The 20,645-nt window shown below is 42.2% G+C and overlaps 2 protein-coding genes across 3 annotated transcripts; one reads left to right on the top strand and one right to left on the bottom strand.

Moving 5' to 3' along the window:
* Window positions 1-2,423: 2,423 nt before the first annotated feature.
* On the bottom strand, window positions 2,424-11,985 carry LOC109866745 (mitochondrial basic amino acids transporter-like). 2 transcript variants are annotated; one of them, XM_020455577.2, is made up of 5 exons: window positions 11,628-11,985; window positions 7,684-7,727; window positions 5,797-5,880; window positions 4,736-4,943; window positions 2,424-3,201 (listed from the first exon to the last, which is right to left on the bottom strand). In XM_020455577.2, exons 1-5 carry the CDS (start codon window positions 11,653-11,655, stop codon window positions 2,633-2,635), a joined length of 933 nt encoding a protein of 310 aa, XP_020311166.1. In that variant the 5' UTR covers window positions 11,656-11,985; the 3' UTR covers window positions 2,424-2,632. The 2 variants fall into 2 exon arrangements, with proteins under 2 accessions (XP_020311166.1, XP_020311167.1); XM_020455578.2 differs by having other exon boundaries at window positions 11,742-11,985.
* An 856-nt stretch (window positions 11,986-12,841) lies between these two features.
* slc25a47a (solute carrier family 25 member 47a) lies at window positions 12,842-17,895 on the top strand. The gene is made up of 6 exons (XM_020455334.2): window positions 12,842-13,055; window positions 14,361-14,404; window positions 15,598-15,669; window positions 15,790-15,969; window positions 16,812-17,082; window positions 17,289-17,895. The coding sequence occupies exons 1-6, from the start codon at window positions 13,019-13,021 to the stop codon at window positions 17,600-17,602; spliced, it is 918 nt and encodes a 305-aa protein (XP_020310923.1). The 5' UTR covers window positions 12,842-13,018; the 3' UTR covers window positions 17,603-17,895.
* Window positions 17,896-20,645: the final 2,750 nt, after the last annotated feature.

Raw genomic sequence — 20,645 nt, 5'->3', positions numbered from 1 at the left:
GTGATGGTGTTTTGCTGGTGAAACTGTCAGGGATTTATTTAGAATTCAAGGCACACTTAACCAGCATGGCTACCACAGTATTCTGCAACAATACACCATCCCATATGGATGCTTCAACTGGACAATGACCCAAAAACACACCTCCAGGCTGTGTAAGGGCTATTTGACTAAGAAGGAGAGTGATGGAGTGCTGCATTAGATGACCAGGCCTCCACAATAACCTTACCTCAACCCAATTGATATGGTTTGGGATGAGTTGGACTGCAGAGTGAAGGAAAAGCAGCCAACAAGAGCTCAGCATGTGGAAACTCCTTCAAGACTGTTGGAAAAGCATTCCAGGTGAAGCTGGTTGAGAGAATGCCAAGAGTGTGCAAAGCTGTCATCAAGGCGAAGGGTGGCTACTTTGAAGAATCTCAAATATATTTGGATTTGTTTAACACTTTTTTGATTACCTCATGATTCCATGTGTTAGTTTTGATGTCTTCACTATTATTCTACAATGTCGAATGAGTAGGTGTGTCCAAAATGTATGAATGTGTCCTGTATATATCAACTCACCATTACAAATCTTCTAAAATGACAGGAGTTAACAGTAACAGATATACCAAAGTCTACATTATGAGGAACAAGAGACACAGATAGATTAGTTAACATTCCGGCCAAATAATAACACACAAAAATCCTCTAGAATTTGCAATATTTAGACATTTTGCCAATCACATCTTTAAAAACAAAATACAATGAATCTCACATTTATACACAAGTAAAACACCAAAGACAAAACTTCCCATTACTCAGTAAAGCACAAGCCTTGTCCCAAAACAAAACACACCAGACACATTACATTATTGCCAACGCTAATAGGGATTCACACTTTTGCTTCAAACACAAAACGTCACATTCGGGGCTTTCATTCAGCTTTCAGATATCGCTCAGTTGCATTATATATATATATATGTTGCTTTTCAGTTAGGACTTCACTGTGCAAAGAGAGAGCTATAAAAGGATAAACTGCATAACCATACCATTACAGTGCTTGTTAGTATACATGTGGTTGTACTAGTTAGTACCAGCGACTTAACCATATCTTTATTTGAGCAATACTATGGTCTGAGAGAGAAAGTGGCATATTAAACTTTGGGTTCAATCTCAGTCTTTTTTGTCACACCTTCCAAAGATATTAGTGCTTCGACTTCTCCATTTCAGTAAAACTGTTAAAATGTAATAAGGCAGGAAATAACAGTTACTTTAAACATTATACAAAATACCCCCCCCCAAAGTAAATTATATATACAAGTCAAGTGCAGTCTTAGCCTGCAAATATAATAGATTTACACTACTGTTCAAAAGTTTGAGGTCACTTAGAAATGTCCTTGTTTTAGAAAGAAAAGCACATTTTTAGTCTATTTAAATAACATCAAATTGATTAGAAATACAGCGTAGTACCATCCAAACACCAGTCTCAATGTCAACAGTGAAGAGGCGACTCCGGGATGCTGGCCTTCTAGGCAGAGTTGCAAAGAAAAAGCCCTACCTCAGAATGGTCAATAAAAATAAAAGATTAAGATGGGCAAAAGAACAGACACTGGACAGAGGAACGCTGCCTAGAAGGCCAGCATCCTGGAGTCGCCTCTTCACTGTTGACTTTGAGACTGGTGTTTTGTGGATACTATTTAATGAAGCTGCCAGTTGAGGACTTGTGAGGCGTCGGTTTCTCAAACTAGACACTAATGTACTTGTCCTCTTGATCAGTTGTGCACCGGGGCCTCCCACTCCTCTTTCAATTCTGGTTAGCGCCAGTTTGCACTGATCTGTGAAGGGAGTAGTACACAGCATTGTACGAGATCTTCAGTTTCTTGGCAATTTCTTGCATGGAATAGCCACAGGTGTCGCTGGTGCGCGATGAGACAAGGATATCCCTACCGGCCAAGCCCTCCCTAACCAGGATGATGTTAGGCCAATTGTGCGTCGCCCCACGGACCTCCCAGTCGCGGCCGGTTGCGATGGAGCCTGGGGCGCGAACCCAGAGTCTCTGGTGGCACAGCTGGCGCTGCAGTACAGCGCCCTTAACCACTGCACCACCCGGGATGCTGTTTCTGGCCATTTTGAGCCAGTAATCAAACCCACAAATGCTTATGCTCCAGATACTCAACTAGTCTAAAGAAGGCCAGTTTTATTGCAGTTTTCAGCTGTGCTAACATAATTGCAAGAGGGTTTTCTAATGATCAATTAGCCTTTTAAAATGATAAACTTGGATTAGCTAACACAACGTGCCATTGGAACACAGGAGTGATGGTTGCCGATAATGGGCCTCTGTAAACCTATGTAGATATTCCAATAAAAAAAAATGACCCGGGTCCAGCTACAATAGTCATTTACAACATTAACGATGTCTACACTGTATTTCTGATCAATTTGATGTGATTTTAATGGATTTTTTGTTGTTGATGTGATTTTAATGAATTTTTAAGTGACCCCAAACTTTTGAACGGTAGTGTACATATAGCTATATCAGGAGTCTATGGGTTTCCATACTCAGCGATTCAAAGGGCATTGGGTCCCAATGGGTTTCCCTCCCTCCCCCACCCCACAGTAGAGCAGCTTTGGTGGGAGTAACACCTCCAGACTCAGATCACAAGCTGGAAGCCTGGGTCTGCTGCGGTAGCTGTGTGTGGTGAGCTGTGTTTGGGGGCCCCAGCTCACAGTCTTTGGGCCCCTCTTCCACTCCCTGTGCGTACAGCAGCACCAGCGTGACGGTGGCGAAGGTGGCAGCATTGACGGGAAATGCCCTGAGCAGGGTGGAGGTAAGACCTCGCGTGAACACTCTGAGCCCCTCCCTCCTCACGCTCTGCCGCACGCAGTCAGCGATGCTGGTGTACTGGTAGACCCCACCCACCCCATCCGCCTGGAGGCGGGACTTAATCACATCCACTGGATAGGTGGAGAGCCAAGAGGCAATCCCGGACATCCCACCGGCGAATAGCAGTTTGGGGATCATGTAGGGGTCGTCAGGTTCACAGCCAATGGAGCGAGTCAGGACGTCATAGGCCAGGAAGTAGACCCCAAAACCGGGGGTTTCTCGGATCAGCGTGGTAACCATGCCACGGTTCACCCCCGACAGCCCCTCCCGCTTGTAGATACGGGCCAGACAGTCCAGGGAGTTCTTGTAGAGCTTCCTCTTGGACTTCTTCTCCCCAGTGCCTTAGTAACACAGTATAATTATAAATACTAGTGATGGGTACCAATATGGAAAAGTTGACGCGTGGAGAAACATGAAATAGGTGGCCATACATGTTTTGAAAACGTTTTAATAGTTAGTGGCATTAGTGAACCCTTTAAAAACTGATACTATAGACGGGTGGGTTGACAATGTCACCAGAATTATGCATGCGCGTTGCAGAGGAAAAAGGCAGTGTGTTCTTATGATTCTGAATGGTCAGATCTCTAGCAGCAATGACAAGAAGCGGCCATGTGGAGTATCGTAGGTGGCTTGTTTCAGCTAGTTGTATGTTGTTCTTGATAACATGTCTTGTTTTTAGGTGTTTTCACTTATGTCACGTCAATGCTAATATGGCAAAAAAAATTGCTAGCTAACCAACAACTGTAACTATGTATTAGAGAAAAAAAAGTGTATTGTGTTGCAGTTTACAATATAGTTAACATGTTGTCAATAATCCTTTCATACTAAGGCAACCCACTTTGTTTTGCCCCAAAGTTGAGTATGCATCGGCTTTGTTGCTAAACAACCCATCCGTCTATGGTACACACGCTTTCCAACAGTACTAGCTAGCTCAGATAAGCTAAAATGACAAACATTTGACAACTAGCTAGAAACGTTTGCTAACTAGAACAAAAACATCTGCACAAACATCAACTACACAGAATTTTTCGCTAAGGAGGTAGCTAAGTCGCTAGCTTGAAAAGGCAGAGTACAATCCACAAATTGTTTAACTTGCTGGCTAGTTAGCGAAGTTGCTCCACCACCAAATACTGGGGAAACCAATGAATGAAACATGGAACACTTTTGCCCAGTAAAGTATTCATGCAAGTGTTGACAACAGTTTTTGTTATCTTAAAGTAACAAATACCTCATCAAATCATGATATTGCACTCTCCTAAGGCAGTGTTGCATGCTTGCAACAACGGTATGGTCATCACAACATACTTCACTCAAATCAATATATCGAATGATCAACAATGGTCCCCAAGGTGGTCAAAAAAATGTCCAATACTTGTTCATGACTTTCTTCATAATATATAGCAACTTCAATTAAAATACGTGTGCATCTATTACATGCATGGGTATACAAGGACATCTAGTGGTCAGATGACCTGGTTTATACCTCACCATGACACACGTGTAAAGAAAAGCACAATTTTCTAATTCAGACCATTTTAAGCAGTTGGAGAGAATAGTAGTTATCTCCCCTATTTTCCTCGTATTAAAATGGTGCTTTCAAGTCAACTGGGAAAGCAGAAAAAAAACAGAGGTCAAATTATGATGTTGACCTCCAGGTCGGAGCTCTAGAAAGATGCCGGAGTTTCCAGCTTGGAATTCCGATTTGGATGAGCGTTCAAAACTATTTTTCCCAGTCAGAGGTCTATTTTTCCCAGTCAGAGGTCTATTTTTTCCCCTGAGTTGCCGGTTGTCTTGAATGCAATGAAGTCTGAGATTTTTGAGTTCCCAGCTGTTTTGAACGAGACATTAAAAGCCCATCTTTTTGATAATCCCTACCTTGCATCTGCATGCGTGTCTTGGCCAGCTCCATGGGACAGCAGATGACACACTGGATGGTTCCGGCTGCGGCCCCGGCCAGGAACTGGTTCATAGGGGTGTCGTGGCCCAGGTAACGCATAGCGTTTCCCTGCACTCCAAACACTATGGCATTGATGAAGGTTAGGCCCATCATGGGGGAGCCGATGCCTTTGTACAGCCCAAACATCTGGGGTGGGGGTGAAGGAGGGAGAGATGGGTCAGGCAAAGAGAGGGAGAAAGGGAGAAATTAAAAACATTTTATATTTCAGGCTATGGACTCATGTAGAGCATGAAAAGAGTGAGACACAATTCTAACTCAATGGATATTGTAGATTCATTTATAAACTTGTTAAAACCCTTATAAAGTTAACAGAACACAAACCAAAATACGTATTCCCAATGCCCATATTTTGCTACAGGGCGCTACGCTTACCTTTTTTTTTTAACTAGGAGCATGTGTGGAAAACGTAGGCACACAACAAGAAATTTAGCAGCACAATGAAAAATATTTGGGGTAATAAGGGTAGAATCCTTCATTTTTCAAGGGACACTAGCGCTCTTAAATAAAAAGTGCTCTTGAATAAAAATTCCAGGTCGCACAACTAAATATGTTTGCGCATTTGCGAGTAAAATGGTTGCACTGTAGAGCTAGCTCTGTGCTACTGCCTCTCCCACACACATCAGCTCTGTGCTACTGCCTCTCCCACACACATCAGCTCTGTGCTACTGCCTCTCCCACACCCATCAGCTCTGTGAGTATTCTATCAGGCACATAAAAATCAGTCACAAGACAAGACAGGTGAGGTCGTCTGAAACAGACAGGTGTAGGATCAGCGCTTAGGACAAACTGACCTCAAGCAGAGCAGACTTCAATGTGGTTGTGTTGATGAGAGAGTGGCCAAAGTCTCATCAAACAAATCTGAAGCCTATAGGACTATAATATACCAAACATGGATTACTTAACACGAGCTCATCGCCTATTTAAAGTTAAATTGGAGACGCAGCTTCCACTTAATGATAAAGATTTAGGTAGGACTTACCGACTCCTGCCTAACAATGGACTGGAAACAGTGGTAGGTCCCGCGGTAGAGAGGCTTGTCCACATTCTGAACCTGGAGTCTCACCTGCAACACACACACAGGTCAAGGTCAAAGAGAACCTGGATGGCCAAACAGCATCCCTACTGAACAAACCAACACTCCCTGACAACAGTATCACAACATAGGAACAAAAATGAGGGAATACAGAATAGCTTATCAATACACACAATTATACACTACATGACCAAAAGTATGCTCGTTGAACATCTCATTCCAAACTCATGGTAATTAATATTGCGTTGGTCCCCCCTTTGCTGCTATAACAGCCTCCACTCTTCTGGGAAGGCTTTCCACTATATGTTGGAACATTGCTACGGGTACTTGCTTCCATTCAGCCACAAGAGCATTAGTGAGGTCGGGCACTGATGTTAGGCGTGGCTTGCAGTTAGAGTTCCAATTCATCGCAAAGGTATTCGAGGGGGTTGAAGTCACTGCTCTGTGTAGGCCAGTCAAGTTCTTCCACACCGATCTCGACAAACCATTTCTGTATGGACCTCGCATTGTGCACAGGGGGCATTGTCATGCTGAACCAGGAAAGGGTCTTCCCCAAACTGTTGTCACAGTTGGAAGCACAGAATCGTCTACAATGTAATTGTATGCTGTAGCATTAAGATTTCCTTCACGGGAACTAAGGGGCCTAGCCCGAACCATGAAAAACAGCCCCAGACCATTATTCCTCATGCACCAAAGCGTTCTCCTGCCATCCGCCAACCTAAGAGTCGTCCATCGGACTGCCAGATGGTGAAGCGTGATTCATCACTCCAGAGAACATGTTTCCACTGCTCCAGAGTCCAATGGTGGCAAGCTTTACACCACTCCAGCCGAAACTTGGGATTGTGCATGGTGATCTTAGGCTTGTGTGCAGCTGCTCGGCCATTGAAACCCATTTCATGAAGTTCCCAACAAACAGTTCTTGTGCTGATGTTGCTTCCAGAGACATTTAGGGAACTCAGTAGTGAGTGTTGCAACTAAGGACAGACAATTTGTACATGCTACGGGCTTCAGCGGTCCCGTTCTGTGAGATTATGTGGCCTACCACTTCGCGGCTGAGGCATTGTAGACGTTTCCACTTCACAATAACAGTACTTACAGCAGCTCTAGCAGGGCAGAAATGTGACTAACTGATTTGTTGGAAATGTGGCATGCTATGACAGTGCCAAGATGAAAGCCACTAAGTTCTTAGTAAGGCCATTCTACTGCCAATGTTTGTCTATGGAGATTGCATGGCTGTGTGCTCGATTTTATACACCGGTCAACAATGGGTGTGGCTGAAATAGCCAAATTCACTAATTTGAAGTGGTGTCCCCATACTTTTGTATATATAGTGTATGTACTGCCATGAAGTGTATAAACATGATTTTTCTGACACAACTTGGTAAACTCAGACATCAAAATGTTGATAGGGGATGGGGACGAGTCCTATTCTTGTTGTGGTTCAACAAAAATAAGAGTCAAAGTGACAGAGAGAGAGACGGGTGGATGGGTTGACCTTTGCTGTACTTACTACAGTGTACGGTTGTGTAGAAGTATCTACTAACACAGTAAGACCTTTTCTGTGAAACGAAGAAAGTCCTTGTTACATTAACAAGGAAATCTTCCACAATCATTAGACCTACACAAGCAGGATGTGTATGAAATCAGTAGCATACATACAAACAAAATAGCATCTGTTATAGTGTTGAGAATACAGTCAATTTCCCCTTACTACACTGTATTGCTGCTTTTTATGGTTGTTTGAGACAAGCAGCAACTATTGAACTTAGTGACTGCAAGCTTTATTTTCATATAATGAAAAGAAAAGCCCAAAAGGAGAACAACTAGACTCACCTTAACCGTGTCAAAAGGGTGCCCTACTAAGACTCCGGCAGCACCTGAAAAGAAGAACGAGACAGCAGTCAGACAGGATAGACTACGCTATACTTAACCAAGAGCAGATTGTTAAAAAAAAAAGACAAGTAAAAATGACCGTAGCCTATGTGATACACAGATAGTTTGAGAAGTTTTATTCTGGTAGGAAAAAAGAAGAAGTTATTTATAGCAACCATAACATTGTTTCTGTAAACTAAATAAATAGCCATGTCCACTATTCAGATCTCAATGACAGAAATTGTAAACATAAGCCTTTTAATGTTGGCTCTCACCCCACAGAGGACATCACATCAGGAAATGGAAACCCTGTAGCCATCAACAACAACCTGTAGCCTAACTGTAGGCCGACAGCAGACCTGGGTTCAAATACCATTTTAGAATCTTTCAAATAGTTGAAGCATTTGCTCCAGCCTGCCTTGCGTGCCAGACTGGCAGGGTTCACAGTTGAAACTATTATATTAGTCCATTAGCCAGGCTGGCTCAATCAAGCACCGGCAAAGTATTTAAAATGATTTAAAATAGTATTTGAATCTAGGTATGACAGACCGCTGCCTCATATATGGCAAGGCCACTGGGGAGAGACTGAGTCTCCTTCAGGAATAACTTTGTCCAAGCGACTGCTCTGTGTTAAGCCCTCTCATCCACTCCCAATGGCTCTGAATACAGAGTGAAACCTTAGCCCCTGGGCCCTGACAGCAACTGTCCTGCTATAGGCCTTGATATTGGCGGACTATACTACAAACTGGCACCAAACAACATTATTGAAGGTTGGAATGTGTAGTGCACCAACAGAATGCTACAACCCAAACTGAGCTTGCAGAACTCTGTGGCTGTAGGCCATCTCTCTGTCTTTGGTCTGTCTGTGCCTCTCTGGGACTGGCTAGAAGAGCAAGGATAATCCTTACTAAGTGCCTGCTGTGCCACAGCCAGCCAATCAGAGCCGGCCTCCTTTTGTAAGCCAGGAAAAGAACAGCAGTAGGCATGTGATCCTTGGGATGTCCCTACCATAAATCCTTACCTTAAAAGAGAAACTGACACGATTACTTGTGCCCTTGGCAACCGACAGGCAAAGGGCCGTTTTGGTCATATTTTACAATACCTTATGTAGCTACAGCAGAAAAAACTACCAGCAAACTAACAGTACCCTGGGTAATTTGTAAGTTGAGTTATTTAAAATTCTCTTTCACTTTTTGCATCTATACCGAACAAAAATATTTCAAAATGTCAAAATGTCAACGATTTTACTGAGTTACAGTTTATATAAGGAAATCGTCAAATGAAATAAATTCATTAGGTCATAATCTATGGATTTTACATGACTGGGCAGGGGTGCAGCCATGGGTGGGCCTGGAAATGCATAGGCCCACCCATAGGGGAGCCAGGCCCACCCACTGGGCAACCAGACCCACCCAATCAGAAAGAGTTTTTCCTCACAAAAGAGCTTTATAACAGACAGAAATGCTCCTCAGTTTCATCAGCTGTTCGGGTGGCTGGTCTCAGATGATCCCGCAGTTGAGGAAGCCGGATGTGGAGGTCCTGGGCTGGTGTGGTTACATGAGGTCTGCGGTTGTGAGGCAGGTTGGACATTCTGCCAAATTCTCCAAAACAACGTTGGAGGCAGCTTATGGTAGAGAAATTAACAGTAAATTATCTGGCAACAGCTCTGGTGGACATTCCTGCAGTCAGCATGCCAATTGCACACTCAAAACTTGAGAAACCTTTGGCATTGTGTTGTGTGACAAAATTGCACATTTTAGAGTGGCCTTTTACTTTCCCCAGCACAAGGTGCACCTGTGTAATGATCATGATGTTTAATCAGCTTCTTGATATGCCACACCTGTCAGGTGGATGGATTATCTTGGCAAAGGAGAAACATGCTCACCAATAGGGATGTAAACATATTTGTGCACAACATTTGAGAGAAATAAGTTTGGGTGCGTATGGAACATTTCTGGGATCTTTTATTTCAGCTCATGAAACATGGGACCAACACTTTACATGTTGCATTTATATTATGGTACAAAGTAACTACGCAAGTTTTTCATTCCCCTAAGGTCAGCTTGGAATGATTGCTTTGAAAGCCTAATGCAAGTTTTCAGAAGAATTGATTCACAAATGCTCAAAGGCTTGGTTTGTCATCATTTACATTTGAATCATTTAGCAGGCGCTCTTATCCAGAGCGACTTACTGGAGCAATTAAGGTTAAGTGCCTTGCTCAAGGGCACAGGCACATTTTTCCCCTAATCAGCTCGGGATTCGAACCAGCAACCTTTCAGTTACTGGCCCAACGCTCTTAAACACTAAGCTACCTGCCGCCCACTTTTGCAGCGTGCCATGTTGGCAGCAAAAGTTCCAACATAACCACATTCTAGTCGGAATAGCAACTAGAATAGTATTGTTATGGAACACCTGGTGCCAACATGGAGGATAGTTTACACTCATGTATGTTTATGGCTCACCTCCAAATAGTGGATCTAATAGGCTTTACATTCCCACATAATACTAAAGTTACCTTCTGAGTCGAGTCGGGCTTTTCACGCCATTCCACTAAGTGTCAAAGTGTCAAATGTAAATGTAATGCTACAGGACATAGGACTAAATGCTTTCCATTCTTCACAGGGTGTACAGAGGACATTAAGGAGGCTTGTGGGTGGCTGGAAAACACCTGTGGTAGGATTTCTAGACCATGTCCAAGTGAGAACGAAGGAAGGAAGGAAGTCATTTGATCTTTCTCCAGCGATAGCCAAGTCATTGAATATTGACAAGTAACTTTGTATGCCTGTTATTTGACGTATAAATAATTGATTGACAGAGCAGTAACTGAAACCACAGGATGTATCACTTATCATAAATAATTTCACCAGAAGTAGACCTTTAACTTTCAACAACATAAACTTAGTCTTCCTGGAGAGAAGGGCCATCCATCTACTTTATGAACCAACCACCTATAAACAAATCTAATCAAGAAGAATATCACCAAGGTAACATTGGAGACTACTGGCATCAGATTCCTAAATAAGGTCTAACCCTGAAATGTTGACAGTGGTTTCCCTTATCCCCTGGTATCCAGCTTTTATGACACATAGGGCCTACTTTTTTCTGACACCAGATAGCAGACTCAATATGGCTTTCACCGACCTGACTTACCAAATAGGCATATATCTACATTGCAACAATGTCATGCCTAACAATTATTCAGACTGTAGGCTACAGTGTCTTATGGTGTTAAATTGAGTTTGTTATTCCTGGTATATGAGGTTACAATCATAGCCACAGGAAGATGTTTGGGTATAGGGGATGCTGTGATTTTTACCGCAGTGCACTACCTTAATAAAAAAAAATATAATAATAATAATAATAATAATAATAATAATAATAAAACTGTATTCATATTTTTTATTTTCAGAGAGTTCAGCACCTCTACTTCCCGCGGCTATGGTTACAATCACACAGAGTCCGTTACTGGTTAATGCATTGTCTGAAAAGTTCTAGACATCTACATTATGTCACACGGTTTCCCATTTATATAGGTATCATTTGGAAAATGAACCTTGCGTGCCCTGTCGACCCACTTGCGCCAAGTACAAAAATGCGGTTTAAATCGCTGAATGGGATTGCATCGTCACACACTATCGATTTAACTACCTACAGTAGTTAGCCGGGTGATCATGTGAACAAGGCTAGAGTTGTACAATCTCAATGACATACATAGCTTACACAAATTGACACAATGTAAGAATTAATTTCTCAAATTGGTTTAAAGACAATTATCTGTGTGTGTGGTGTGACGATAGGTAGCATATGACGATGGATGGGTGCGCTTGCCTTCCCTGATTGGCTTAGTGCAGCCAGTAGTTAGCTAAAGCTGCCTTCTGGGTTGATGTGCTTCAAATCTGACTTACCGCCAATGCAGCCAGCGAGAAAGTCCATCACCACTCTTCAGTACAAATTTGCGATTAAGAGTGTCAAATATCGGTCAATTAATACTTTTTGATGCCGATTCGTTTGCCACTTACACAGTTTGATGAAACACAGCTGCGCTAGTTGGCAACAGTCTTCGTCTCGTAGCTAGGCTAATGTACTATCAACTTACTAGCTAATATTTCCTTGTTGAGGCCGTTAGAATCACTGAGGTATGAATAGAGTAGCTACACGACCTCCATGAACTATCCGAGCTAAGTGCTTTTACGATCCCCTCTCTGTAGTAACCTCGACCCTGTGTCTGTTTGAGCAACGTTTTGACAGATGGCATTGGAGGTGTTTACTACCTGCTTCGGGTAAACATCGTATCCAATCACATTACAGTGCCGAAGGCACCACCCCTCTTTTCAATCTTACCCCCAACGTTTATTGGTTGTGTATGAAAATAATCGCACTTTCAAGGTTGCGTCAGCAATACGGTGTGACGCTTTTGGTCATTGATGAAAAAAAAACACAACCAACTCTCGTTTTAATCATTATGGCAGGTTTGAAATAATATCGATTGTACATAGGGAAATAGATGTTTCTACGAATAAGCAAACGGGCTGAAAAACATTTGGCTGCTGAAAATTGCGATTACCATATCATACATATGCCAAACCTAGACAAAATAGAAACTATTCCATATGTTATGGTTTAACTACCTACATTCAAGGTCACGTGTGGGCGAGCATATCATGGAATAGCTACCACCTTTCAAACTTCTCGTTTTAACCTTATCAATGACATTATGAATTTCAGAACAGTTCTCCGTTTTAGACACTCGTTTTATGCACAATATGCCTTTATGCCTCTTTCTAAGAGAAAAAGCTGAATTGATTCTCAACGTGGCATTACTTCAATGAGTATCTTGAGATATTTAGCATTAAACAATTACTGGTTGTGTGCTAGAATAACATTTGCTTAGAGGGCATTTGTAAGGATAGTTAATTTTTATGTTGAATATGTTGTTATAGTCCTATTACATTTGTAATTATTTTTTCAAAAGCTTTGATAAAGCCATTCAATGTCTGTTTCAGTGTGTCTTTGACACTTCATATACTGTCATTGCTTAGACACGATGGCTGTTTTGAAGCGCACGAACCTATCAATGGCAACTTCGGCATTATTCGGCTACACTCGGCTCCTCTGTTTCGTAACCCTCAACCGAACATACACGTGGTATTTTGGTGTGAAGGACGCAGAAGCTTCACATAACTGGCTCGAATAGTCCTTCTATAACAGGGAAAACAGTTTACACAACGACAATCAGTGGAAGCATGAGAAACATGCAGTGATATCGTTTTCACACAAGTTATCTTATGATTGAAGAATGCATATCGCCGATTTCGCGGCAGGATCCATAGGAGGTACGTAACCTATTGCGATCTCGAGGCTGTATAGCGTTATTTAAAAACAACGTCGCCTAATATTAATGTCGGTTGTCCGAGCCCTGAATAACAAGCTCATGGAAAATATAATTCATAGGAATTATCTGTGCGTCGTCAATAATATTTAGAGGTTCGTTCGTTATAGAAGTTTGTGACCACACTCCTTTTGGGAGCTTTTGAGGTTATACCGTAACAGCCTAGGCCTCTGCGTATATAGAGAGTCTATATATATAATAGTCTATATAACTGTACAGGAGAATGTTGCCTGGAAACCCGATTTAGAATTGCATTGAAATCTCTGTCGGGCAGAAATCTGCATTTGAATCAGGAAAGTTTCCTTTCACGACCTCAATATCCCAGAATGTTGAATAAAATTATATTTGAAGGTACATTACCTTTTGTCCATGTTCATGCTGTTGGTTCTTTTGGCGGTAGGGATGTAAAGACAATATGTACACAGAGAAGTATAATTACATCAACTTTTCAAAGCACTGGTAGTGCCTTCAGATTTATATGACCATGCGCACAATATGCAAATACATGTATACAATGAGATGCATGCATACTTGCAGGCTCGTGCGCGTGATTACATTGTTCTGTGCATGGTGATAGAAATCTGAACACACTACCAGCGCTTTGAAAAGTTGATGTAATTATACTTTCCTGTGCATATATTGTCTTACATTCCTACCGCCAAAAGAACGAACTGCATAGACAACAAATTGTATTCAACATTCTGGCTTGTAGAGTTTGTGAGAGGAACATTGCCTGATTCAAACCCAGTTTCTTGTCCAACATTGAATTCAATACAGTTCAATTCAGGAATGTCCAGAAGGCCTCAAAACCCAAATCCTAATCCGTTTCTAAACATAGTAACATCTTTGGCAGTCTATCCTCCTTGATTAACCAGGCCACCTCATGCACCTACTGTATCAAATACGTTTTTTACAGTATTACAAAGTATCAATTTAATGTTGTGTGGCAGTCAAAATTGATATGCCATCACAATGTTAGGATGTTGTAAACAAGGATCAGCATGGCAGACTGATATGTACTCTCATACATGTATCTAGTCGTCTTAGCAACTCCTTAATTTACATTTGGTGATAGAAATGTGGTCATGTTACCACAGTAACACCTGGAGTTTGCTTAATTAAGATGGTTAGCTAACACAGATGTCATCATTCACCAATCAAGGTAGCTATAATAACATTGTAATAACAATGTCACCTAGTCTGCTATGTGTGTGGTCTTTATCATTTCCATTCCTCTGTCTAAACACAGGGGCATGTGGTGTTGCTGTGGGATATCCGCTTGATACAGTAAAGGTAAGTGTTTTGATGTTCATGTGTTTTATTGAAGTGGAGAAAAACCATACCAGTCAAAAGTTTGGACACACCTACTCATTCAAGGGTTTTTCTTTATTTGTACTATTTTCTACATTGTAGAATAATAGTGAAGACATCAAAACTATGAAATTACACATAGAGAATCATGTAGTAACCAAAAAGTGTTAAACAAATCAAAATATATTTAGTAAAGTAGCCACACTTTGCCTTGATGACAGCTTTGCACACTCTTGGCATTCTCTCAACCAGCTTTCTGAAGAATGATTTTCCAACATTCTTGAAAGAGTTCCCACATATGCTGAGCACTTGTTTGCTGCTTTTCCTTAAGTCAGACCAAAGGACAGATTTCCACCTGTCTTATGTCCATTGCTCGTGTTTCTTGGCCCAAGCAAGTCTCTTCTTATTATTGGTGTCCTTTAGTAGTGGTTTCTTTGCAGCAATCGGACCATGAAGGCCTGATTCACGCAGTCTACTCTGAACAGTTGATGTTGAGATGTGTCTGTTACTTGAACTCTGTGAAGCATTTATTTGGGCTGCAATCCGAGGTGCAGTTAACTCTATTGAACGTATCCTCTGCATCAGAGGTAACTCTGGGTCTTCCTTTCCTGTGATGGTCCTCATGAGAGCCAGTTTCATCAAAGCGCTTGATGGTTTTTGCGACTGCACTTGAAGAAACTTGATAAGTTCTTGAAATGTTATTTATTGACTGACCTTCATGTCTTAAGGTAATGATGGGCTGTCGTTTCACTTTGCTTATTTCAGCTGTTCTTGCCATAATATGTACTTGATCTTTTTACCAAATTGGGGCTATTTTCTGTCATTGAAATGTTAATTGTTAATTGAAATGCATTCCAGGTGACTACCTCATGAGCCTGATTGAGAGAATTAAGGCAAAGGGTGGCTACTTTGAAGAATCTCAAATATAAAATATATTTTGATTTGTTTAACACTTTTTTGGTTACTACGTGATTCCATATGTGTTATTTAATAGTTTTGATGTCTTCACTATTATTCTAAAATGTAGAAAATAGTAAAAATTAAGAAAAAACCTTGAATTTGTAGGTGTGTCCAAACTTTTGACTGATACTGTACATACCTAAAGATGCTGCCATGAGCCTTATTCTGGTGATGACATAACTCCTGCTAGGCTGAACTCTTCCTGACGTTGACAGGTGAGGATACAAACTCAGAAGCAGTTCACTGGAATTTGGCATTGCTTCATAACAACGTTATCTAAAGAAGGGGTGAGTGTCATCCTTTCCGCCATCAAGGAGTCCTAATCAGTTGGTTCATCAGTCACCTTATCTTAATGTCTAAACTGAGAAGCACACTGACCCACCCTCCTCTCTGTCCTGTACCTCCAGGTCCATGGCTTCTTCAAGGGAATGTCCCTGCCTGTTACCACGGTTTCCATGACTTCCTCTGTGGTGTTTGGGATGTACAGGAACTGCCGTCAGTGTCTCAGTCAGCTGAGGGGAGGAACAGGAACCCCAAACACCAAACCAGAAATCTTCCTCTCCGGCCTGGCCGGGGGTGTGGCTACGGTGAGGAGTTTTATTTCTGAGGATATATAATCTTTTGTTGTTGTTTTCCAGAATGAACTTTCACAGGATTTGTGATTGTATGACCAATGTATTTACTTTCTAAGGGAGGACAATGTCATGTTATCCAGACTTGGACCTTATTGTTCACCCTGCTACCATCTAGAAGGCGGCGACAGTACAGGTGCATCAAAGCAGGGACCGAGAGACTGAAAAACAGCTTCTATCTCTAGGCCAACAGACTGTTAAATTGTCACCACTAGCCGGCCTCCGCCCATTAACCTGCCTTGAACATAGTCACTTTTACTAGCCGGCTACCACCCGGTACTCTACCCTGCACTTTAGAGACTGCTGCCCTATGTACATAGTCATTGAACACTGGTCACTTTAATAATGTTTACATACTGTTCTATCCACTTCAAATGTATACTCTGTATTCTAGTCAAGGCTCATCCAATGTAGCTACTGCTGTACACACCTTTTCTATTCATATACTGCCCATACTGTCTGTACACACCATAATATACATATTTATTTATATTCTGGACTCTGACATTGCTTGTTCTGATATTCCTTAATTTATTTCTCAATTTCTTGAGGGAATTGTGTGTAATGTTTTGTACTGTTAGGTATTACTGCACTGTTGGAGCTAGAAACATAAGCATTTTTTTGCACCTGCGATAATATCTGCAAAATATGTGTACTCGACAAATAACAGTTTATTTGATTTATTGACATTATTTGGTTTTAAAATATGGTAGTCCTGTTACAGTGTAATTAGTGAGTAACTGCCAACCTGTATGTGAATTCACTGACTGTCCCGTTTCCTTATTCTGGTCTCTCAGGTGACAGTGATGTCACCAGGTGACATAGTGAAAGTCAGGCTGCAGTGTCAGACAGAGTCCATGCGAGCCAGAAAAGGGGCCAACTTGCCCAAACCCAAGTACCGCGGCCCCGTCCACTGTCTCCTGACCATCGTCAGAGAGGAGGGGGTACTGGGGCTCTACAGGGGAGCTCTGCCTCTCATGCTGAGAGACGGACCGTCCTACGCCACCTACTTCCTGACTTACAGCACACTCTGTGAGTGGTTCACCCCGACTGGAAAGAAGGGACCAGGTGGGTGAGATTCTATTTGGTCCATAGCTTACCTTTTGACCCTCCAGCTGGTTTTCTATTGGTCCAAAGCGTGGGCTTCTGTCCTCAACAGGATACAACGTTGGCCTCTTATGAATGTGTTCTACTCTACAAATGGTTAAAGTAATTATTGTTGTAGTTCATAGATAGAGCATTTAACCCTAATCCCTATCTCTTGCGATTCTCAGAGTGGACAGGGGTGATGCTGGCTGGCGGGGTGGCTGGTATGACCGGCTGGACAGTGGGTACTCCCATGGACGTGATTAAGGCTCGCCTCCAGATGGACGGAGCCAGGGATATCAAGAGATACAAGGGCTTTGTCCACTGCATCACAGAGACAGTCAGGATGGAGGGGTCAGGGGTGTTCTTTAGGAGCTTGGGTATCAACTGTCTACGTGCCTTCCCTGTCAACATGGTGGTGTTCGCTACCTATGAACTCCTGGTCGGCTTCCTCAGAACACAGCCTGATGCTATAGAACCCCCCAAACTAGAGTTTGAGTAGACACTGAGTGATTAACCGAAATGTTGGTTCTTTTTTGTTTTTTAAACAACTAATTGACCAATTAGTTCAATTATTTTAATTCCATTTCATTCGTTTTGTTTCCTGTTAGCTCAATGCGCACATCGCACAGTTTCTCTTGAGATAAATCCGATCCCGCCTGAACTGTGCAATGTACAGTAGTAGGGAGTTGAAATTTCCAATAGGTTAGAGCATAAAACGCTGTAATTAACTACAATGACCTAAATCCATTGCGCAGATGACTTGGAATTAAATAATAAATTAATCAAATAAAACAAATGTAATATATACAACAACTGAAATATTTTATTAAAGTAATGTGAATAAATGATGGTTAATAAGTGATAAGCAGTAATGGGAAGTCACTACCATCATGGGACTTTTATTAATTGTTTTATTCTGTTACAGTATTCAATCCACATAATGCATAGTGCATTTAATGTTTAAAAAAATAATCAAAATTGAAAACTGTAATTATTTTGTAATAATCTAACGTAAACCGAACCGACCTCAAAAAGCATAAATCGCTCGGCACTAGACACTGGACTTGTTAGACAAATGTACCTCTCTCTCTTGATTGTACTCCTCCTCTCTCTTGATTGCACTCTCTCACACTCCCGGTTCATCTCTCTGACTGTCCTACTGACCTGTCTGACTGTGTTTTTCTCTCTCTCTCTCTCTCTCTCTCTCTCTGTTTCTCTCTCTCTCTACTCTCTACTCTCTCTTTCTCTCTCTCTCTCTCTTTTCTCTCTCTCTCTACTCTCTCTGTCTCTCTCTCTACTCTCTCTCTCTCTCTCTCTCTCTCTCTCTCTCTCTCTCTCTCTCTCGGGTCAGTAGAGGGGTTAGATCAGTGGTCACCAACCGGTCAATCGTGATCGACTGATCGATCCCCAAGGCATCTCTAGTCGATCTCCAAATATTTCTGTAAAAAACCCAACTCTAAAGCATTGCGTTCCTATTTTTTGTTGTATTCCTCTTGTGCAGTTGGCTGTAGGTGCACCCGATTCAGTGTTCAGATTTTGAACCGTTTCATGTGTCTGAAGGGACAAACTCTGTCTTCCCCATGGGCCCCTAGAGCAAATCAAGTGCAATATAGGCCTACCGCTGACCAATCGGATGGCTCAGATGACCGTGTCTGCAGTAACGTAGCAGGAATAAAAGGAAGCTACAGCAAAGTTATGAGATTTAAAAACGTTTAAAACCATTACTAGAGAGAGACTGTCTACAAATACAGCAAAGAGATGCTTTTTTATGAGTGAGTTTATGTTTAAGTCCTTACTCAGCACATACAGTTGATGTCGGAAGTTTACATACACTTAGTTTGGATTTAATAAAACTCATTTTTCAACCACTCCACACATTTCTTGTTAACAAACTATAGTTTTGGCAAGTAGGTTAGGACATCTATTTCGTGCATGACACAAGTAATTCTTCCAACAATTGTTTACAGACAGATTATTTCACTTACTGTATCACAATTCCAGTGGGTCAGAAGTTTACATACGCTAAACTGACTGACTTTAAACAGCTTGGAAAATTCCAGAAAATGATGTCATGGCTTTAAAAGCTTCTGATAGGCTAATTGACATCATTTGAGTCAATTGGAGGTGTACCTGTGGATGTATTTCAAGGCCTACCTTTAAACTCGGTGCCTCTTTGCTTGACATTATGGGAAAATCAAAAGAAATCAGCCAAGACCTCAGAAAAACAAGTGTAGACCTCCACAGGTCTGGTTCATCCTTGGGAGCAATTTCCAAATGCCTGAAGGTACCACGTTCATCTATACAAACAATAGTACGCAAGTATAAACACCATGGGACCACTCGGCTGTCATACCGCTCAGGAAGGAGATGCGTTCTGTCTCCTAGAGATGAACGTACTTTGGTGTGAAAAGTGCAAATCAATACCAGAACCACAGCAAAGGACCGTGTCAAGTTGCTGGAGGAAACAAGTACAAAAGTATCTATTTCCACAGTAAAAACGAGTCCCATATCGACATAACCTGAAAAGCCGCTCAGCAAGGAAGAAGCCACTGCTCCAAAACCGCCATAAAAAAGCCAGACTACGGTTTGCAACTGCACATGGGGACAAAGATCTTACTTTTTGGAGAAATGTCCTCTGGTCTGATGAAACAAAAATAGAACCGTATGAACATAATGACCATCATTTTGTTTGGAGGAAAAAGGTGGGATGCTTGCAAGCCGAAGAACATCATCCCAACCGTGAAGCACGGGGGTGGCAGCATCATGTTGTGGGAGCATTTTGGTCCTAGACTTGGCGCTCCGGTACCGCTTGCAGTGCGGTAGCAGAGAAAACAGTCTATAACTTGGGTGACTGGAGTCTCTGACAATTTTATGGGCTTTCCTCTGACACCACCTATTATATAGGTCCTGGATGGCAGGAAGCTTGGCCCCAGTGATGTACTGGGCCATTTGCACTACACTCTGTAGCGCCTTGTTGCTCAGATGCTGAGCAGTTGCCATACCAGGCGGTGATGCTACCGGTCAGGATGCTCTCGATGGTGCAGCTGTAGACCTTTTTGAGGATCTGGGGGCCCATGCCAAATCTTTTCAGTCTCCTGAGGGGAAAAGGTTTTGTCATGCCCTCTTCATGATTGTCTTGGTATGTTTGGACCATGATATTTCGTACGTGACGTGGACACCAAGGAACTTGAAACTCTCGACCCGCGCCACTACAGTCCCTTTGATGTTAATGGGGGCCTGTTCGGCCCGCCTTTTTCTGTAGTCCACGATCAGCTACTGGTCTTGCTCACATTGAGGGAGAGGTTGTTGTTCTGGTACCACACAGCCAGTTCTCTGACCTCCTCACTATAGGCTGTCTCATTGTTGTCGGTGATCAGGCCTATTGTGTTGTCGGCAAACTTAATGATGGTGTTGGAGTCATGTTTGGCCACCCAGTCATGGATGAACAGGGAATACAGGAGGGGACTAAGTACACACCCCTGAGGGGCCCCAGTGTTGAGGATCAGCGTGGCAGACGTTTTGTTGCCTACTCTTACCACCTG

Source organism: Oncorhynchus kisutch, linkage group LG21 (genome assembly GCF_002021735.2).
Source record: "Oncorhynchus kisutch isolate 150728-3 linkage group LG21, Okis_V2, whole genome shotgun sequence".
NCBI lineage: Eukaryota > Metazoa > Chordata > Actinopteri > Salmoniformes > Salmonidae > Oncorhynchus > Oncorhynchus kisutch.
The sequence above is the reverse complement of the archived record's forward strand: the minus strand, read 5'-3'. Positions and strand labels throughout refer to the sequence as shown.